Here is a 20,502-nt window from a genome sequence, read left to right as displayed (position 1 = left end):
TCTGAGTCTTTACAAGTACTTCCACTGGCAACATTAACTCCTCAGTCCTGCCACTGCAGCTAGACAGCACATGCAGTGTTTGACTTGGGTCATGCCGATTGTGGGATTCGGCAATGGCCGAGCACTCTTCCGACACACATTAATGACTCACAGTGTGGCCTGTTTCTAATATTGATTGCTGTTCTATGGCACTTTGGCCATGCATGTGAAAATCAATTAATAAGAAGCACTAATTTAAGGCTACAGTGAGTGCATTTGTGAACAATGTGAATCAACAGAGAGTCTGTGAGTGGTCAAATAACGCGAATCGGATGCCTGTTGAACTGCCGGCTGTGATTGAAGACACAATCTCTTTGGAACCCCATAAATGACAAAAATGAATTGGCAATTGCTGTCTTTCAAGCTATCTTGTCAGAAAAATTGAGATAATTTACTGACAACACTTTCAGACTGAGTATTCATTGAATCAGGAACGTTCTAGTTGTAGAAGGGATTTATCTACCCCTGCCAAATATACAAGTCAGCAGCAAACATCCTTTAAATTTCAAATTTCAACAAATAAAAGCAATTACAACAATAAAAACAGTAAAAAGAACCATAGAGTAGGGAAACGAAAAAAAAAACATCTCAAAAATGAAATTTGTTTACGTAAGTATCTTAGGAAGACTCTTTCTTCTGGTCTTTCGCATGTAATATTGCCGTTACATCACTACCAAATGAAGCAATATCAGTTGTATCAAACCAAAGAGTGATATTATGAGCATATCACACAAACATGACACAAGTAAACCACTTCCCTGAACCTGGTCACCTATGGAGTTTAGTCAACACTTACAAAGTATAAGTTACTTGGAACCAATCAAATCCCCAAAAGCCCCAAATTGAACTACATGAGACCTCGTTTGGCAGGTGAGAACAGCTTACACTCAAGCCAGGTGTACAATATTTACCCTATGACACAATCTTCTAATAGATGAATTTTAATAAGACCACTGGCATGTTATCCTGAAAGCTTCTGTTATCCCACAGCGAAAATCCACCATAGGAATGTAACTTTGATTTCAGTGGTAGACACATGCCCACGCATTTGAAGTAAAGTTTAGAAGGATTAAGTTAAAGTAGGTCAGATTGGCTGATAACATTCGTTCTTTCATCCCAGCTCAAGTGAACATAATGCGATTATACAATGGCCATAACTGCAGTGTGATATGAAATGCTTACACATGTGTTACATTGTTAATCACAAAGATAGTCATTGTCTAGGTCCTGCTCACAGTGCTGTAGTTGGAGGACAATAGTGGCTCGGCACTTGGCTACAATGTAACGCTCTAATGAAGAAGGATACATAAGGCAGGACCAATTGAGATGCATTTTATAAGGACTGAAAGAGATTTACGTTAAAAAAACAAAAACATTATTCACTTTAAAACTAGCTCTGCAGCTCATCTGAGTTGTGAAGAAATAATGATGGAAATGTTGAAAGTCAAAGGAGTTAAGGAAGTTGCACACAAATCCATGTTTGGATCTATTTATACTCTGTACTTATTTCAGCTGAATATACAACATTTTGAACAATCCATGAAGGTTCAGGTTAGAACTGGTCTTCAGCAACCCATAACTGTATCAGAGCCAAATAACAGGTAGTCAGGCTCTCTGACTTGGTTGACAAATGTAGTTGTACCCAATCAAAGCCAATGATGTTGATGATCACTGAATTGTCTACTCCAGATTTGATTCTTTACAGACCACCACCATATAGCTGGAATACTGCTGCAGTGCGATATGAAACAAATAATGTAATATATAATAATAATATGAGCGAGTTTGGTTTTAGCAATTTCCAGCAATATCGCAGCAAGGGCACACCAGAAATGGACTTCACACATTGTACCCATGTAAGGAATCAAACCCTGGTCCCCGGCATGACAAGCAAACACCTTAACCACTAGATTACCCCACCGTTCCTAAAGTAATATGAAAGAATTAGGGAGTTCTTTGATTTCTTTTGAGTAGTATCTGCCACCATCAATACAGGGCTGAAGGTGTTCAAATGCTGGCTCGTGTTCATGTTTTGTTTTCACAAACACTTTTATGCAACTCCTATTCATTTGAAAAAAAAACAACAACTTGCAAACTGATTCATAAAATGAATTCTTACTGTTTTCGTTCAATTCCTGATTGACCACATACAACCAGGTTTCATCCACAAAAGATACACCAGAAATATAAATCTTTTCGCACCATGGGGAACAGTTACATAATATTCAGGACCAAGAACATAGTCTACTCTATAAGCACTCTTGGGTCCACTTGTCCAAAGTAGTTACAGAACAACTACTGCCTAAATTCTGACACTTCGACAGATTTATGACAGTTGATGCTAGCTTTGTGCCATACAAATGGACCTGGTCAGGCATAGACTCTTGCTTAGTCTCTGAATACATGCAATTTTTACAGAGATGCATAATTCGAACTGAAAAGGCCAAAAAATTTAAACATAATGCTTTCTTGGAAGTGAGTGACTGAGTTTAGTTTTATGGCGCTTTTAGCAATATTCCAGCAATATCATGGAGGTGTGTACCAGAAATGGGTATTACACATCGTATCCATGGGGGGAACAGAACCCAGATCTTCGGCGTAGCGAGCAAATGCTTCAACTGCTAGATTACCCCGCCAGCCAATTCAGGGTAGTAATCAATGTGCTAGTCTATGTTTGTTGGGTTACAAATTTTGACAATATTCCAGTTATTTCACACAACCAAAGTGCAGGTTTTAGGATTACTACTGCACACATTGTTCTTGCAGAATTTTGAATCCTTATCTGGGTGAATCTGGAACCATGATCACAGGTTCCAGGCACACTTAAGGGACATAACTCTCCATGCGTGTCTCCCAATCAGCAGGATGACCTGTGTTTGCACTGTCTGGCCAGCACATTGATTAACAGCAACAGTGTGCTGGCAGTGAGGGGAACAGACTTCAGAAGTCATCTTTCTGAGCAAGAAGGTTTTGTATACCACTAGATAAGGAACCTGTTCACATACCAAGTATCAGACAGATGTAGGTTTGCTGTATTATAGAAATCAATAAATGTGTATCAACATAAAATAACTGACTGGAATATTACGCAGCCCCCTGACAGAGGGAAGCACCACCACAAATCACTTTTTTCGCGCCAGGCACACGACATAGCAGACAAATACAACCATAAGCCAGAGTATTGATTTTTCTGATGGCCAATGCGCCCTTGCTTCAATGTAGAGAAGTCAAGTCTCTCGAGAGTTAATCATGACTCTCACGAACACTACAGAAAGAAATTCTTCTCATCCAAAAGACTGAACTACTTAACAAATATGCTGTATGTTTAATACTGAGGGCAAATTAACTCCCTTTGTTTTCAACAGTAAATTTTGTCTTGCTTGTATATAGGACTTCAATGTCAAGACATTGTCAACAAACTAATATTTTCTAAACCTGTGTTTGAATAGATAGAAATTATTAGTAACTGAATATCTTCAAGTGTGCAGAAGATAAAACAATAAAATATCATGAAATACCACAAAAACTCATTACTAGTCTTGTGTCTTGACTTACTAGAACTGCGCTCGGGAACTCGTGACAAGGTGAGTCATACACCTAATTCAGCTATATACCAGCATGATCACGGTCACCAGGCTTAACACTGCACCCAGTCAGTGCAAGTACAACAATACATATGACAAATGGCTGACTCGTGGCAATTAGCAGTCTTTTATCAATACATATAAAGTAAAGGACTTTGTTAAGTTTAGGCTGATTTCAATAATATTCAGTAATATCAAGGCGGGGACAGCAGGGATGGGTTTCATGTGAGGAATCAAACCCAGGTCTTTAGTATGAAGAACAAATGCTTTAACCACTATGCTATCCCACTGCCTCTTTAAAAAAGGAGAAATGACACAAAAACAGAAACAGTCATTTACTTGCCTGTCCGACCACCCAGGACAGGTTATTTTCAACACGTTTGCAGACTGCCAGAATCTTAAATTCACCCGCACATCATCAGTTTAAAATTTAGACGTATCTGAAGATATTTTGAGGACAGGTAAGTTTTGGTCAGGGTGGTCAAGTTTACATCTATCTAGGTCTGTGGTCTGATTGAAATATTTGGGAGTTTCATACCCTGGTAATACCCCTCAATAACTCCAACAGAGGCATTATCTTATTAAACTTTGTGTTACTATTCTTAGCCTAAATTTGACAAGTGTTTAAAAACTGTATTCAGACTAAGGCTGGGAGAACAGATTTGGTGGGAAAATATATGAAGCATCTAAAGAGAGCTCATACAGTCAATGACCTCATTCCGAGCAGCAATGAACTATTACAGGTAGACCTGTGACAGATATGACAGCAATGTGTCATTCTAGGAGTGGAAATAATCAATACTATCTGTCAGCAGTATCCGTCATGGAATAATGGGGCAATTCAGAAATGATCCCAGTTGACAAACTTATGAATAAACAACAATAGAATGTTTCACTTCACTTCAACTTTTGAATAATTGTTTACTTTCAAATAGAAAAAATATTTCATTAAATATACTCATTAAAACAAATAACGGAACACATGAAAGTACAACTGTTACTTGATTTATTTCCAAAGTTTCACTCACAGTGCAAGACATAAGTTGTGAAGAAACATGGAGAATAAAGGAATACTTGTACTTTAACATGTTACCTTATTTGTTGCCATGAGTATATATTACTATCACAAGTGAGTACCTATGAAACAATTTTCTAATCTGCTTGAAGTCTAATCAATTATTTAATACCAAGAAATTTAGTTAACATACTTTTTTAAAAAAAAACACTCAATCTAAACAAGGAATCACTGAACTAAACATGTCAAAAATAATTTACAAATCAAACAGAACTCGATAATACCTTCCAAAATGCACTTTCGAAAATTGCATTCAATGAAGCTATTGTAATTCCACACAAACACTATCGACTTGAAAAGCCACTTTATAAGCAACTACTGCCAGTGTCCAGGAAAGTAGCATCAGTGCTGGCTGCCATGAAGACACTGTACAATGTGAGGGAGACATGCTATCTGTGATCTCTGAGCCGCATTATGGACATTTGATCACTCAGATGCTCCATCATCATGTTGGAGCTAATGGAGCCAGTGGCTGGGACATCTAGGCTGGCCGCAGGAACAGCAGCAGCATCAGCAGCGGTGGCTTCTTGATGCTACTGACACAGCCCCGTCTACATGACACACTGTACTGAAACACTTGTCTGGTGAACCAAGAGCTGCACTAGTAAAAAGTGATTCTTACTTCTTCACACATTTCAAAAGACTATAATTTTCAAAATTGTTACTGGTTCTTCCATCAAACTGAAAAATATTCTACTTGATAAATCCAAAATCTAAAATGAGTAACTCATTTTCTTTCACAAGATTTATACAAATGGCAATGAGTGGCACAATAAAAGACAGTGATCGTAATTAGCTTCCTCTCTGTGAGGCATCATGGAAGCCAAACTATTGAAGTAATAGAGTCCATGAGTGAGTGAGTGAGTGATTTTTACGCCGCACTCAGCAATATTACAGCTATATGGCGGCGGTCTGTAAATAATCGAGTCTGGACCAGACAATCCAGTGATCAACAAAATGAGCATCGATCTGCACAATTGGGAACCGATGACATGTGTCAACCAAGTCAGCGAGTCTGACCACCCATTCCCGTTAGTCGCCTCTTATGACAAGCTGAGTCGCTTTTAATGGCAAGCATGGATTGCTGAAAGCCTGTTCTACCCCGGGACCTTCACGGGTCAATAGAGTCCATGCATTAATGAGGTGTTGATGCTCGGCAGCCATTAATCTAACCAACACCACCTGATTCTTCAAGCAGAGGCAATTAGTGCTTCGTTAATTTGAGGTCTGGTCATGTGAGAGGTCAATCAAAGACTATAATTAGCAAGCACCTTCATTGAGATTCCATGACTCAAGATGCAGGTGGTGGTGTCATCTATCCTTCAGATAATAGCATCCTCACAACTCTTTGTTTCTCATCATTTCCTGACATATCACACTGTTTTACTTGACACTGTATTATTTCCTGTCTTGGAATATTACAGTAACCCGACCTCTGGGATCACCATTGGCTAATACTAAGGCAAATTACTCAAGTTAACAAGAAAACCAATTAATACTAGAATTAATGTCATCCTATTTTAAAAAAAACATTAATCAGGAAAATTAGAAAATATGGACCCAAGAACAAGGAACAATTCCAAAGCAATCTTCAACTTGAGTTATTTTCTTATCAAATTATTTCATCTCTAGGGTCTTCAAGATATTCAATCATTTTGATCAAGGATAGAGAGAACATAATTTCATGCTTTCCTCCTAAAGAACTAATTTTGTACAAAATAAGGATATTGTTTGATTACTTTGCTGATTTTAGCATGACATCATGCAAAAGAGTCAACATAAAGCCACAGCTGTGAATGTTCTGGTTGTCTACGACAATAGACACAAATCACGGGATAATCGAAGATAGTTCAAAATGGCTAGACTCTACTGTCTGCAATTACTCTACCATCCTGTCACTGAACTGACCCAAGCCTCCATCTTGTATTCATGGAAATGACAACGTTAGTGTTAAAACTACTTTTAAATATTTAACAAGATCCCAGACATCAGTGACAGAGATGCATTGTCTTGTCTGAGCACATGTCATGTAGATGGGTAATTATTCCACGATACAGGATGACAAATTAGTCCCTTATAGTCCATCAGTAACATGGTTGCACTACTGTGTATCATTTGGAAAATATCATTAAGTCCTGAAGATAATGGATCTGTCTGTGTCAAAACGGGTAAATGTTGGCCCCTACTAACAACTACCACCCAGGAACAGTGCCATTTATTGTCACAATAACAGGGTTTTAAACCAACTCCAGAACATTTCTGTCAGACCACATGGCTGTTAGATGTAAAACTTGCCAGCCCTGACCAAAACTTACCTGCCCACAAATACTTAAGGTTTAACAAGTGACATAATTCATCATTAAATTGCAATTAATCAGTTATTTTTACAAGTGAATTAATAATGAATTATTATCCTGGAATATGATGAATATCTTCATATACATGTCCAAAATTTAAACCACCCTTCGGCCAGTGAATCTGAGAGTCCGTGCTGAAAACAAGCTGTCTTGGGCAGTTGGGCAGGCAGGTATTTCAAATCCTGGAATTACTACCATGCAAGAACAGCAACGTGTATTATTATGACGACATGATGATTAAGGAGCAGATAATTAACAAGCATGTTTTTTGTCCAAAGTGCAGATTTTGAGATTTTTTATGTGCAAACTGAGAAAATACAAGGCAAGTCCTTGTACATCAATGTAGAGTTTAGAAAATTACCCACACAATACATCCTTGTTGGTGTATAATCAATGTATTGTGTTATTTGGTACATTACTTTCAGTAATTACAAAGCAATTAAGAGTAATCATATACAGCATTTAATACTGTGTAATTATTGAAATACTGAATGCATATCTGCATGCGAACAATTAATAACAAATTGGGTTTTTGGTGATTTGTTTACACAAACACAGAGTTGCTCTGAAACCTTGTTAAACCAAAGAACTCCCTTTGGCCTCGGACTGTAATAAAATGCCTTACAAATGACATCAAGCACATTGTTATTCTAAACGACTAGAAAATCAACAGCCGTGTCAATAGTTCAAAGAATTTATTGAAAACAAGCAGAACACTTCTACAACCGTAATCAAATAAACAATCCCTGTGTCATGAAATTCAAGACTTTGATATTCATATTAAAGTCGTTTGTCATTTGAACCATTCCTTGTTCAGCTGTGCAAGGCCAATCTCAAAACCCCATGATGAGGCCTGGAATTAGGGACAGAAATGAATGTGCAAAAATATCCTTGCTAGAAAAATCATGAGGGTTGTGTTGATAAATGAAAATGGAAATGGTACCTGTGACCAGATATATTAACTGTCAATTTATTTCAGCGTCAAGACTTCCACAATCTGGTCTTCATGGAACTCTCTACCACAAGAAGACGCTTTGCGTGGAAAAGACATGTTCTGTGCTGTTACAGTGATTTGCATTGAGTAGGCACTGTTTTTTTCATACAGATAAAGGTTTGGTGTGTTTTTTTCAGAAGAAAAGATAAAACTCCAAAGAGAATACATACACAATATGGTGTCAGTGCCATCAAATGCCTTGTTCTGTTCATGTGTATGTCTCTAAATTAGTAAACTAGTATGATTTCTTCGGCGTGACAAGGCAATGTTTTAACCACTAGTCTACCCTACCACCCACAGATTAAGAAGGAAGCACATATTCCAAAAGGAATCAATACACCAGACTTTAAAATTTCTCTTTCTAGTTTTAGTTTATTGCATGTCAAGGTAAATTATCTGATGGGATTAAGCCTCCTGAATGTGGGAATGACAAATTTGCACTTACTCCAGGGTGATGGTGAAGTGGTTCCTCCGCTTCAGGGATGGGAAGGACAGAAAGGACCCCTTGCTGAAACTCCGCTTCGTGAGACGGCAAAACTTGTCATAGTCATCGGTGGAGGGGCATCCGTCACACCTGAATCCCCCTTTAATAAGGGGCACACATAGGGATGGAGGGTGACACAGGTGAGAGGGACACATGCCGGACTCAAACTTCGCTGTCTGGTTCACTTCACAATTGGTCCCTGGGGTAGATAAAGTATGGATGATCATGACATTCTTACATTACTATACCATATACCATTGCATTATCCAGATTTCCCAAGTTTATGACGAAAGTAAGAATCCCTTTCCTTTTTAACAGATTGCTACGGTGTACGTGTCTACCTGCAACCCACTCCAATATACCTGTCTCACTGTAAACAATTCTTGTAAACAAGCATACCTATAAACGACGCTGGTATTCATGCATCCACCTGTAAATGATTCAGGTGTATGCATCTACTAATTAACTACTCAGGTGTATCTATGTACCTGTAAACAACTCAGTGCACACACAGGTGTACCCTCCTTCCCTTGGAAGGCATTTCCCCCCATTCAGGCAAGGCTTGGAGTAACACAGATCCACCTCCACATCACACCAGTTTGACGACTTTTGACCTAAAACATAGAATCACCAATATCATCATTTCACAAAGGCAACATGCAGGTGACTATCATTCTTGACTGACAACTACAAACTAAATTAAAAAACAACAACATGAAATCAGTCTTGAGAATTCAAAACAAAGACAAAAAGTCATATAAGATGATATAACAGTAAATGTGTTCAAACAGTCAAAAGAAAGAAATGATTATAGCACAAAGCCACTATCTGTAATTAAGTGAAACCCCACAAGCATTGAACCCAGTCCAAGTCCAGCGCCTCGTACCTGTAAAGCCGACAGGACATACACATCTGTAGCCACTCTCAGGATGGATGGATCGGAACAGCATGGTGTCGGACTTGATGAAGTCTGCGGCCAAGTCAAACACCAGTTTCGTCTGACAGACTTCGAAGTTGTAGCACATTTCTCTCATGCAGAGGTTGTCGTCAAACGGAAGCACCTACAAAAACAAAATTTGCTGGCGTTGTTTCACTTGTTATACGGCTAATGACATGATCAATGAAACCAGCAGGTTTGCTGACACTGCAGTTTTATATCTGAAGTTTCCATACCCAATTACCGGAACAGCTTAAGCAACATATTTTGTTTTCACATACTTATTTTTCTAATAATGATTGAATATCACTGAGCTCGACACCACCAACATGTCAGTGACACCAGTCAAGTGATGGAAGCTGTGATACCTCTCCAAAAAGTGACTGAGCATGTGGAAAATTGTTTAAAATCTCCATTCCATCACAGGCAGCAGTGATTTCTTGCCAAGAAGTGACTGAACAATCGGTGAGTTGTTTATAATGTCAGTGTCATTACAAGTGCTGGCAAAGATTCAGCAAACCAAAGCAAGCCAAACAGGCTTCAAGAAAGTTGGTAAATGATTGAGTATGTACTCGTAAGTTAATCATTAACATGTCTTGATAGTTTCTGAAGGGAATTTTTCACTTTGTTGGATTATATCAATTTTAAACCCAAAACATTTCACACTAAATGTTGTTCCAGGTGACTTCTAACATGCACCTGCTTAAGTTGTTCCCAAAGTGTGACATGTACAATTCAAAAGTGAGTCAAGAAGTTGAGGAACAATTCAACACTGCTCCAGATTCTGCCCTTGAACCCAGAATTAGGATCTGGGAGATAATCAGTGTCCTCAAATGTCCAAAATTCAAGAGGTTTGGGTTAATTGAGGTCTGCTATTAAAGATGATTATTCATAATCTCCCTTAATCACTGACTATGTGAGTCAGTTGGGTTTAACTCAATATTTCTGAACACTAGAAATGAGATTTAACACAACCAGGACCACTGCCTGTTTAATGTTGTATGGCCACATGTCTTACCTGCAGAGTAGATAAGTTGGCCAGCATAGACCGCTGCAGATAGATATTCTCCTGGATGAATTCCGGGGGATAGAACACATCCTTGCTTCCACCCCGTACATTCACCTCATCCTTCTTTACTGACACAGTGACATTCAACACCTGTCCAGGAACATCAATGTCATTCTCTACGTTGATGACGTAGATCTTTGTATCCTCAACATGCAAGATGGAGGCAAGGGCATCCACGAAAAACATGAAGAGCGGAGAAAGGAAGGCCTGCTCTGTCATTCGGTCCAGTCTGATTGTGACACTGTTCAGGAGCATGTCCTCGGTGACGAGGCGCACAAACAGCTTGCAGCCAGCCTTTACTTCATTTAGTCCATCTGAAAACAACAAGAGTCAATGTTATCAGTAATTCATTAAGTAGTGAGTGAGTATGGTTTTAAGCCACTTCTAGCAATATTCCAGCAATATCATGGCGAGGATACCAGAAATGGGCTTTATACATTCTTCCCAGGAAGGGAATCAAACACTGGTCTTCCTCATGACAAGTGAACACTTTAACCACCAGGCAACCTCCACGCCAAAATTAACTTACGACTAACACCTGTATCCTTACACAAAATGAGTGAGGGGGTGTTATTTTACCCTGCTCTGTGTCCTATAAATCCATTCCTGCTGCTTACTGAACAGAAGAGACACATTCTGTGGAATTATCAGCTGATCAAATGACAGGCAGTAAAACAGTGTTGGTGTTTAAAGTTTCACATTGTGAGATTAACATAAACACGGCCAGACAAGGCAGGAGAGTTGCAGTCACCGTTCTACGATAACTCTGAAGAACAGGACCATAAGAGTATTTCAGTAGTACAAACAGGTTCTTGTGGTGTTACAATACAATGATCACAATACATGCAATTTTCTCACTTGGCTTGCATTCCGCCAAAACACAAAAAAAAGATCATTAACATAACCTACAAATTATTAAATTAGTATCAACTTAAATATCAAAGAAAGAACTAACACATGGAGCACTTTACTTAAGACTACTGCAAACCCTAACCCCAACCTTAAACCTCCTTTTCATCATGGGCAGAAAACACCTTTAGTGGTATTGGCGTAAGTAAATCTATACTACATTCCCTTTCTTAACACGTCAGTATGACCCATTTTACCTCATTTCCGCAATATCATATATACCACATTTGATCATGCACCACATTGGGCAACAAACGAAGGTCTCATCATTAATGAGCAAACACTAAGCCCTTTGACACAACCTCATGGCTAAAATCAGGCTGGAAACAACAAATGCATCAGTTTTTGGAGTTCGCACATTCGTTGTTTTCTCTGGACATGTTCTGTCTGGAAGGATTGTCAGAGAGCTAATAAAAGACGTCAACAGAAATATTCCAGGTTTGCAGTGCTGAAGAACTATGTTGCATCACAATCATATTGTATTCCCATGAAAACTGGACAATATTGTCAGAATTAACCTTGTTTTATGGGCTGTGACGGGAACTGGACATAAACAGGAGAGAGTTATGCCATAAGAGACTTATGACAAAGAGGTTTAGATTACTTCTTTCCACACACATTCTGCTATCGATTATATTCAAACTTAGTAAGGGCAGTCATAGGATACTGACGAAACAAGCCAAAGAAATCCTGCCAACAATAAATAAATCATCAATATCTCATACTGAAGCCAAACTGGGTGAGTGAGTAGGGTTTTACACTGCTTTTAGCAATATTCCATCAATGTCCCAGCGGGGAAAACCAGAAATAGGCCTCAAACACTGTACCCATGTGGGGAATCAAACCTGGGCCTTCGGTGTGATGAGCTATTACTTTATCAACTAGGCTACCTCACCGTCAATATGAAAAGGAACCTGAGCCATGAACACAGCTTCTTTATGTGGCTATGTCTCAGTAAGGACATATTTGTTTGCACAAAATGTCAACAGTGCTGCCATAAGCTTGGCAGTGTGTTGCAGGAGAGCTGGATCAGACAAGCTGGTATAGATATCAGGTAGAGCTTCCAGCTGTCACTCCGGGCTCAGTGTGATGATCATGGTTTTTCCCATGTTCACTATTATATATAACACAGCTGAGAGATTCAGCATCAGGTGATAAGATCACTTACACTGCAATATATTCACAACTCACTCAGTACATGATCGTATAGTCTCACAGTCCCATCACATTTTCCCCACAGCCCAGACCTCCCTGCATTGATAAAGCACTAAAAAGGAAAGTCTAGATTTCCCCAGGTTCTGAATCTCTGTTCTACCCTGGGCACCTTTTCAATTTAAATCGGCTTATATGTTACAATCAAATTAGATATTCTGAAACTAATAATTATTTTAATGATCATGTTATATAACATGTTAGCTCTCTTGATTATGGATCTGCAAACTTCATCAGCAAGTGAAGTATGACTGACTGACTGACTGACGGATTGCCTGCCTGAGTCAGCATGATCTTATGTTGCTTTTAGCAATATCACAGAGGGGGACAAAAGAAATGAGCTTCACACATTGTACCTTTGTGGGAAATCAAACCCAGGTCTTTGATGTTACACTAGGCTAGTCTGCATAACTGATTTTAATAGCGAGAGGAGGCGGTACCCTCCTCTATCATGACACAGAAGGATGATCTAATTTGATTGATCAAATGTACTAAATTAAAACAGTTGATGGCCAGGATTGATATTATGGTAAATACAGCACAAGGTATACAAGGGATTGCCATATATTTCTGGTCTTTCCCCTTTTATTTCATCTGTATATCATAATAACACCTTTTAAGAGTGCTTACTTTTTTTGGACAATCGTTTCAATTTTCTACCCGCCGAAACACAGAAAAAGACAGATTTGTATTTTTGTAAACAACCAACTTAACTACATCTGGTTTGGGCAAAAGATATGCTTGAAAAACCTGCAAATATGTATTTAGCAGTGCCCCAGCATTATATGTTTGACAGACAAATGAGACTATCACATGAATGATGTTTGTCTTGCCAAACAAACAGTCTCCTGTTGCGGACTGATTCTCTAAAATGTAAAGTAGTATGTGACATTGTCTATTGCTACATTAATGTTGATCTGTGTGATTTATGGTGTACCTCCATATAATATCCACACAATTGATCACATTTAACAGTACATAAGATAACAATCAAATGCCAAATAACTTAAAAGCAACCTTCTTAACAAAATATATTTTCAAGTGGTTTCAGCAATACCACAGCAACATCATGTGACGAGGGTGTGGGATGTCGCTGTGTGGGTGCTGGTTGCGCTGAAGAGACCAGGATACATGTGGTGTAACTAGGGAAAGCGTTAAATATTCCCTTATAAAACATGAGACAATAGTGAATGAGTTCAGTTTTCCTCCGCATTTAACAATATTAAAACAATATCACGGTGTGGCATACCAGAAATGGGCCCTCAAGACAATAAGATAAGACATTTATTGCTCAATATTCCATGATGAAACTGGCAAAGTTCAACAAACATCAAAATAAACGCAAAGTCACTATATGATATACCTTTCTCCCAATGATGACTCAATAACACAATGAAACATTTTCAAAGTCCTACCAAAGTCTCTTGTCTAAACAATTACTCTATTTTCAACCAATATAACCGTCATCTTCACCAGAAAATTGTGAAATAAGAGGCAAATATCAGAGGATCTTCAATTTAGCTGGGTAGCTGTTATCAATGTCAATAAACTGATAGTATCTAGATGGACGCTACCTCATAACTCATCGCCTGAGTAAACACTCATCCACAACACCAGTGTTTCTGCATTGCGACTGAGGTATTTCTCGGTAATAAAACCCACAGCAACTGTTTCAATGCTTGCCATGCTTTTTTTCCTTTCATATCTCTGGTTATTCTTCAGGTAACAAAATACCTGAAGCATTAAAAAATACTGAAACTTGATTCAGATCATGACAAGCTTCTTTCTTCAATTGGAACACAGTCAAATGTTGATTAATGTTATGATGACCTTTTGAATGCATTCCTATTCTAGTAGATAGGAAGCCACAGTGGCTGAGCAGGTTAGGATAGTGATTAAGTGCCTGACTGAAGGTGTGGGTTTGAATCGTTTGTGGGATGGGACTCAACCCATCAAAACAACTAGAATCTGTACTTCCCAGAGAACGGGTAATCCTCTAAAAAAACAGATGTTAGATATATTCTACTCAACTACTGATTGGAATTTTCTGAATGTTGCACGTGAACGTGTTTCATTTGCTCCTTGGTGACTGTATTTCAGGTTGCCAAAAAACCAAAGCATGTTCAAAAATTTTTATCATAAAATTCAAGTTTATAAAAGTAAGCACACAATTCAAGTACACCTGTTTTGGTTCCCAAGTATTTTTAACATACCAGTGTGAAAGAGTCATGTATCTCACCAAAATTTGAACAGTATAAACTTCAAAGTTGACTTTAAAGTCACAAAAGTTTATTACTATTCATATTTAGATTGTCACTAAAATTCAAAATATAAAAATAGCTTTAATTTGTTATTTCAAGGTGATGACCAGTGAGTGGAGATTTTACAAGATTAATTTGTACATCTGACACATAAATATTTTTGGACTTAAGACTTTAAAACAGGATGAAGAACAGTTATATCTTTTTCTTCTGAAGCCGTGCACAAAGAACCACTGAGTTACTGCACCACAAGCTCTTCAAGACAGGACACAATCAACAACCTTGTCACTCTTCCTCAAAGTTGACACTGGATATGTAGACTATTTTACCAGTATTTACAACATACACGCTCTGTGCCTCTGAATTATCACAGGCAGTCACGCACTGACAACAGCCCGGACCCAGATACTCTTTTCAGACACTCTTCAGAATGCCCACAACAGCCCATGAAGCAAGGCCTAGGGCTGGGTTTATATCTGCCATTGTCCTACGAGTGATGGAACAAGCTTGATATAATAGCATGATTACCCACATATGCAGACCAATGGGTATGGTAGAGGGGTGGTTACGTTCTTTTATTCCACCTGTGTAGGGAGTTGAATGGTATTTATCCAACAGTGATTTACTGCTCCACCCTTACCCTCCCCTTAAACTCCACCTTTTCTGTCTCGGAATAATTCACTTAGCATCTGACCTATATACATTCCTTTACACATCAAGTGACCATAATGTTATACAGAAAGTCGTTTTGAGTTTGAAGCCGGATTAAGGGTCTTCGTTGTCAGATTAAGGGTCTCTTTTTGCTCTCAGCATTAATTATTTCCACATGGTCAGTTTTCTTACAAATCATCTTCCATCATTTTGTTTTTGTCTAGAGGGTGCACACTGTGCTTTGGAGAAAAATATTCACTTAAAATATGGTCCTAAATTTGACTGGGTGGGTGAGTGAATGAGACCAAGTGGGTAAAGTGGGACAGTGAGTGAGTGAAAGAGTGAGTGGGTGTGTGTGTGAATAAATGAGTGAGTGAGTGAGTGAGTGAGTGAGTGAGTGAGTGAGTGAGTGAGTGAGTGAGTGAGTGAGTGAGTGAGTGAGTGAGTGAGTGTGTGTGTGTGTGTGTGTGTGTGTGTGTCTTCTGCTGGTTTTGATAAGGTTCACCAATGACAAGAGGAACTTGCCACATTTGTGGAGCTTGTTGTTGAGCAGGATAGTCATAGACATAGTTATGGAAGTGAAAACGTTCTTGATGTTGACCAGCTTGGTGAAACCCACAAGCATGGTGGGGACAAACCAAAAGCATAATCAGGCTATTTCGGAGGTTAAAACCCAAGAATGTGGAACACTTGAGGAATGCTTTACAGTGGTCCCTGTGTTTGACCGTGACACCTGTGCCCCTTGACAGTTATCTATACTGCAAATCAAAACCAGTTTCTCCACATGACAAGCACATGCCTTATCCACATGGCTACCTCATGCTTCTTCTTGAATGAAGGATACTTGCTTCTAGTCCTTTGGGGGCAGCCAATACAATAGACAGCTGTCAGACTGACTTCACATGTCAAGAATTTTGCCGACACTTGATAAGAATTATTAAAAATATTTATTTCAGGCAAAACCAACTTGACCATACAAACAGAAAATAAGTCCTGTGACCCCTGACCCTCTGTTTAGACATTATACCCCGTGTGAGACACAACCTTCTCATTTCTTTTGACCCTTTCACAGCAAATCAGTCAAAGCAACCACACAAACAAAATCTCATATTTCATGTCTCACTATTTACAAGATATTCAAAAATATTTCCAAAACAGACATAAATCCCTGGGTATTTCTGAGAGGGTATTCCCACCCACTTGTTTAATGAGTTTGTAACGAGGAGCTGACACTTAGCACAAGTTGCCGCCAGCGAGCTGGCGTACCTATCACTTCAAGTGTTTTCCATTACTCTTTAGCTGTTGGATAATAATCGCTTTTGTTTAGCCTCTGTCCAGCCTATTCACAGGTTAATACACCTCGCCTGACAGGTCACTAAACAAAGCACAGTGAAATCTGATCTTGCTAATACAAATAATAGAGACTGGTGGTCCTTAGAACAGACATTTTGTTCCATGTCTAAAATTAGTTGGAATTCAAACTTCTCAAGCAACAAATACAACTTCGTGAAAGGAAACTGCAGTGTTATTTGACCAATTACATGGATAAGGTTTATGAAAGAAGTTTAAAATGAATTTTCTGGGCCCTCCAACCTATGTCCTGAAGCAGTTGTATAACATAGTTGTACTATTTGTAAAGGTTCCTGGTTATCTATTGTTAAGCCCTGCACAGTGAAGACATGGTGAAATGCTCACTTGCCCAGATCATTTCAATTCAAAACATACCGTTAAAAACAGTAGAGGATATTGGATTTACAACATTGATAAGATGCATGTGTTGAAGCCAAGGAGGAAACAGATGATGAAGAGAAATTAATGGAAAATGTGACAATATATTTCATTCCTCAGGAATGTTTTATGTATATGGGTGTATATTACATATCTCATATGCAATGGCACTGGCTTGTAGCATGCTCACAAAATGGGATATACCTACCTGTTATATACCTGTTATACCTGTGACTGGTATGTTAGACCACTTAACCTACAAAAGATATCTTATGCTTACATTCAATACATCCTAAGCTAACACTTTACTTTGTGTTGCTACTGAAAGGTACGTTTTCACATTTACGTGAGACAGTTTAGCTTTACTCTGCTTTTAGCAATCTTCCAGCAATAACATGGCTACAGACACCAGAGATGGGCTTCACAAATTGTACCCATCTGGGGAATTAAACCCGGTTCTTTGGCATGACAAGCAAACACTTTAACCACAAGGCTACCCCAAAGCCACTACTCTCACAAAGATCCTTAACCTTGGAAAGTTAAAAGTTCACACTGAATAAACCTTTATCAACAAAATTATATAATAAACAAAATGTGTGATATGTTTATGTCCTCTGAATAGATGTTTAAAACTAACACAGGGGTAACGCTATTCAGTGCGTTTTTCTCGAAACAGGAAACACTTTTTTACCTAATAACAAACAACTGACTCCCATCTGTTCTCTTTCCACAAAGAAACATGTTGTCTCAACCGCTAATTGTTTAATAAGCTAAATGTTACTTCTTGTATGATGCTACAAATACTCTTTTTCCCCCCGGGCATACATCCCCGATACCTGGTGTTCATCATTGTGCAGATGGCACGACACTCAGGGCAACCCGCCACACACTGACTGAATTATTCGATTACTACAATCTACTTAAGTAATCAATTACTGGCTTAAGAAACATGTTAGCATCTTTCTTATGGGCACCAGAGGCAGCCTACATTGCTTAACAGGATGGCGCTTTCCTGTCGATTTATCAAGAAGTGGCAGATATCATTCATCATCTCAGTATGATAACAACTTGTGTAATGGTTACTGAATACTGTCATTTCCAGAATTGTACCAATATCTCACATACTGCTCAACACTTCATAAGGATATTTCTATGCATAGTGAAAAAAAGAGACATTTCTCAATCAAAAGCTGAGTAGTGCATTTATACAGGTTCTCTTCAGTGTGAGCAAGGTCTAAAACGGACAAATTTGTTATAAGCCATCTCATGAATAAGGTTAAAAATCACACAAAGACTTTACGTTTAGTTATAGTCTAAAATTACTTTTGATACAATACACCTCAATTTCCAACCTTGGCATTTTACGTTCCTGAATAGAACCATTAACATAAACAGGTGTGACTAATGTCACTGCATTCATACAACCCAGCTTTGGCCTCTGAACAACACTTGGTCCTATTGTGTGCTATAGTTGAGTAAATCTAAAAATTAACGAAAAAAATGATGTGTTTCTATTCATTTCAATTTTTTCACAAAATCATTCCTACAAACATCTTTTCTGTTTGTAATAGTCATAAGATTTCTGTCCATTATTGACAGTTGGCAACATTAGCTGTCTAATATGCAGGTACTTTCAGTAATCATTACTTCATACAGCTATTAAAGCGACATTATGAATGTCTGTCGAACTGTAACATGGCATTCCATCAGCACAGCATTGCATCATGGGACGAAACTTGCATCCAAGGAGGGGCTTTCTTTGCGACACTTTCAAATGTTTTCTTATCCACCTGTCCTTCATACATGACTTGACTGCTAGCAGTTTCCTGGTTGTCAGGCCTATTGCTAGAACACCATAGCTACATATGTCTGTTAAACACCACTGGGGCAATCAGTAGCCATTCAAATACAACAGGGACACCTGTTAGCCAATCAGTGTGAAGTACTGCAGAAAGCTGTTATCACCTGGGGGGTGATGAAGGCTATTATCACCCACTGTCAACAAACATGCTATCAGATGGAGATACAGCTCAAGTACAACATTCCACATACATCTCCAACATCCCCACATCTTCATCTACAAACACCGCCTGGGGAGGCAGCTCTTAGTCAACCCTGAGACACTTTCCCTACACAAACTTCCTGCTGCCTTGCCCTTCAGCCTTCCAAGGACCTCTCCCTTCAGACTTAAAGGGGCCCTTCTAACCCAGTACACTGCTTGTGTGACTGCTGAATATCATTACTGTTATAAAAATAATAATTGACACTTACAGAACCTTCGATGTTTATTTTGACAAAAAAAATTCCCTTGTCATTACACATCAAGTTTTCATCGACCCTTCAACTAGGATGCCCACATTCACCATTTTCTCAGGACTTGCATCTCATCATCACTGTATGGCATATATCAGACGCATGTGATATTACATATATTTGGATGGCTGAGTGCAGTTTTATGAAGTTTTTAGCAATACTCATCAAACTTATGGCAAAACCTTAAAGGTCACATGCAACCAAAAAATCAAACATAATTAAAACACATATATCACTTATTCATGACATATAATATACACTGCTCCTTTTAAAAAAACAGATAAACACAATTATAAGCGTACAATCGCGATTCAAAAGTGCAATATTTTGTACCTAGGCTTACTTCCCCCGAAATGAAGCCCTCGGGAGACCGAACCCAGTCATAGCGGGTGGATATGCACTCAAGTGAAACGACGGCTTCCGATTGGCTGTTTCATTTGCTGATATGCTAGGTTTCATTGTGTGTACAGAAAGATGATCTGTTTGATGGGCCTTTATAGAAGTATAGCCACTCACCAGAAAGTAAAATTCTTTATGGATAACAACTTCTTTTAGAGTACTTGATCCGTCGTTTCAGTATGGATTCATATACTGTTGTCAAACAAAATCATATACACTAAAAGAACTTGAGTTGTTATCCATGAAGAATGTATATAGAGATGTTAGGTTTGGAAAATACATATTCTCTGAATTTGCGCTCTATCCAATAAAAAAATCATGTCAGTAGAGATAGTAAACTACTGCGCGGCTGGAATCTGTCATTCGTCCAGGTACAAGGCAGGACTTGAAACTGACAAGAGTTTGCACCAGTTTCCGTCAGATCCAGTCATCCGAAAAAAATGGATGTAGTTTGTTTGCAACCCACAGACATAAAAACATGTCATGTGTA

General features: G+C 38.6%; 1 protein-coding gene across 3 annotated transcripts in view; it reads right to left on the bottom strand.

Annotated features, from left to right (window-relative positions):
- Nucleotides 1–20,502, bottom strand: part of LOC137295667 (cadherin EGF LAG seven-pass G-type receptor 1-like) — a 71,949-nt gene that overhangs the window by 24,876 nt on the left and 26,571 nt on the right. For all 3 annotated transcript variants that reach the window (XM_067827137.1, XM_067827135.1, XM_067827136.1), the window contains exons 2-5: nt 10,489–10,853; nt 9,420–9,594; nt 9,022–9,147; nt 8,495–8,732 (exon numbers count right to left, since the gene is read on the bottom strand). In XM_067827137.1, the coding sequence (XP_067683238.1) occupies nt 8,495–8,732; nt 9,022–9,147; nt 9,420–9,594; nt 10,489–10,853 (904 nt within the window). The remainder of the gene's footprint in view (nt 1–8,494; nt 8,733–9,021; nt 9,148–9,419; nt 9,595–10,488; nt 10,854–20,502) is intronic.

This window comes from Haliotis asinina, chromosome 9 (assembly GCF_037392515.1).
Source record: "Haliotis asinina isolate JCU_RB_2024 chromosome 9, JCU_Hal_asi_v2, whole genome shotgun sequence".
Classification (NCBI taxonomy): domain Eukaryota; kingdom Metazoa; phylum Mollusca; class Gastropoda; order Lepetellida; family Haliotidae; genus Haliotis; species Haliotis asinina.
Note: the sequence above shows the minus strand (reverse complement) of the source record. Positions and strands in the feature narration are given on the sequence as shown.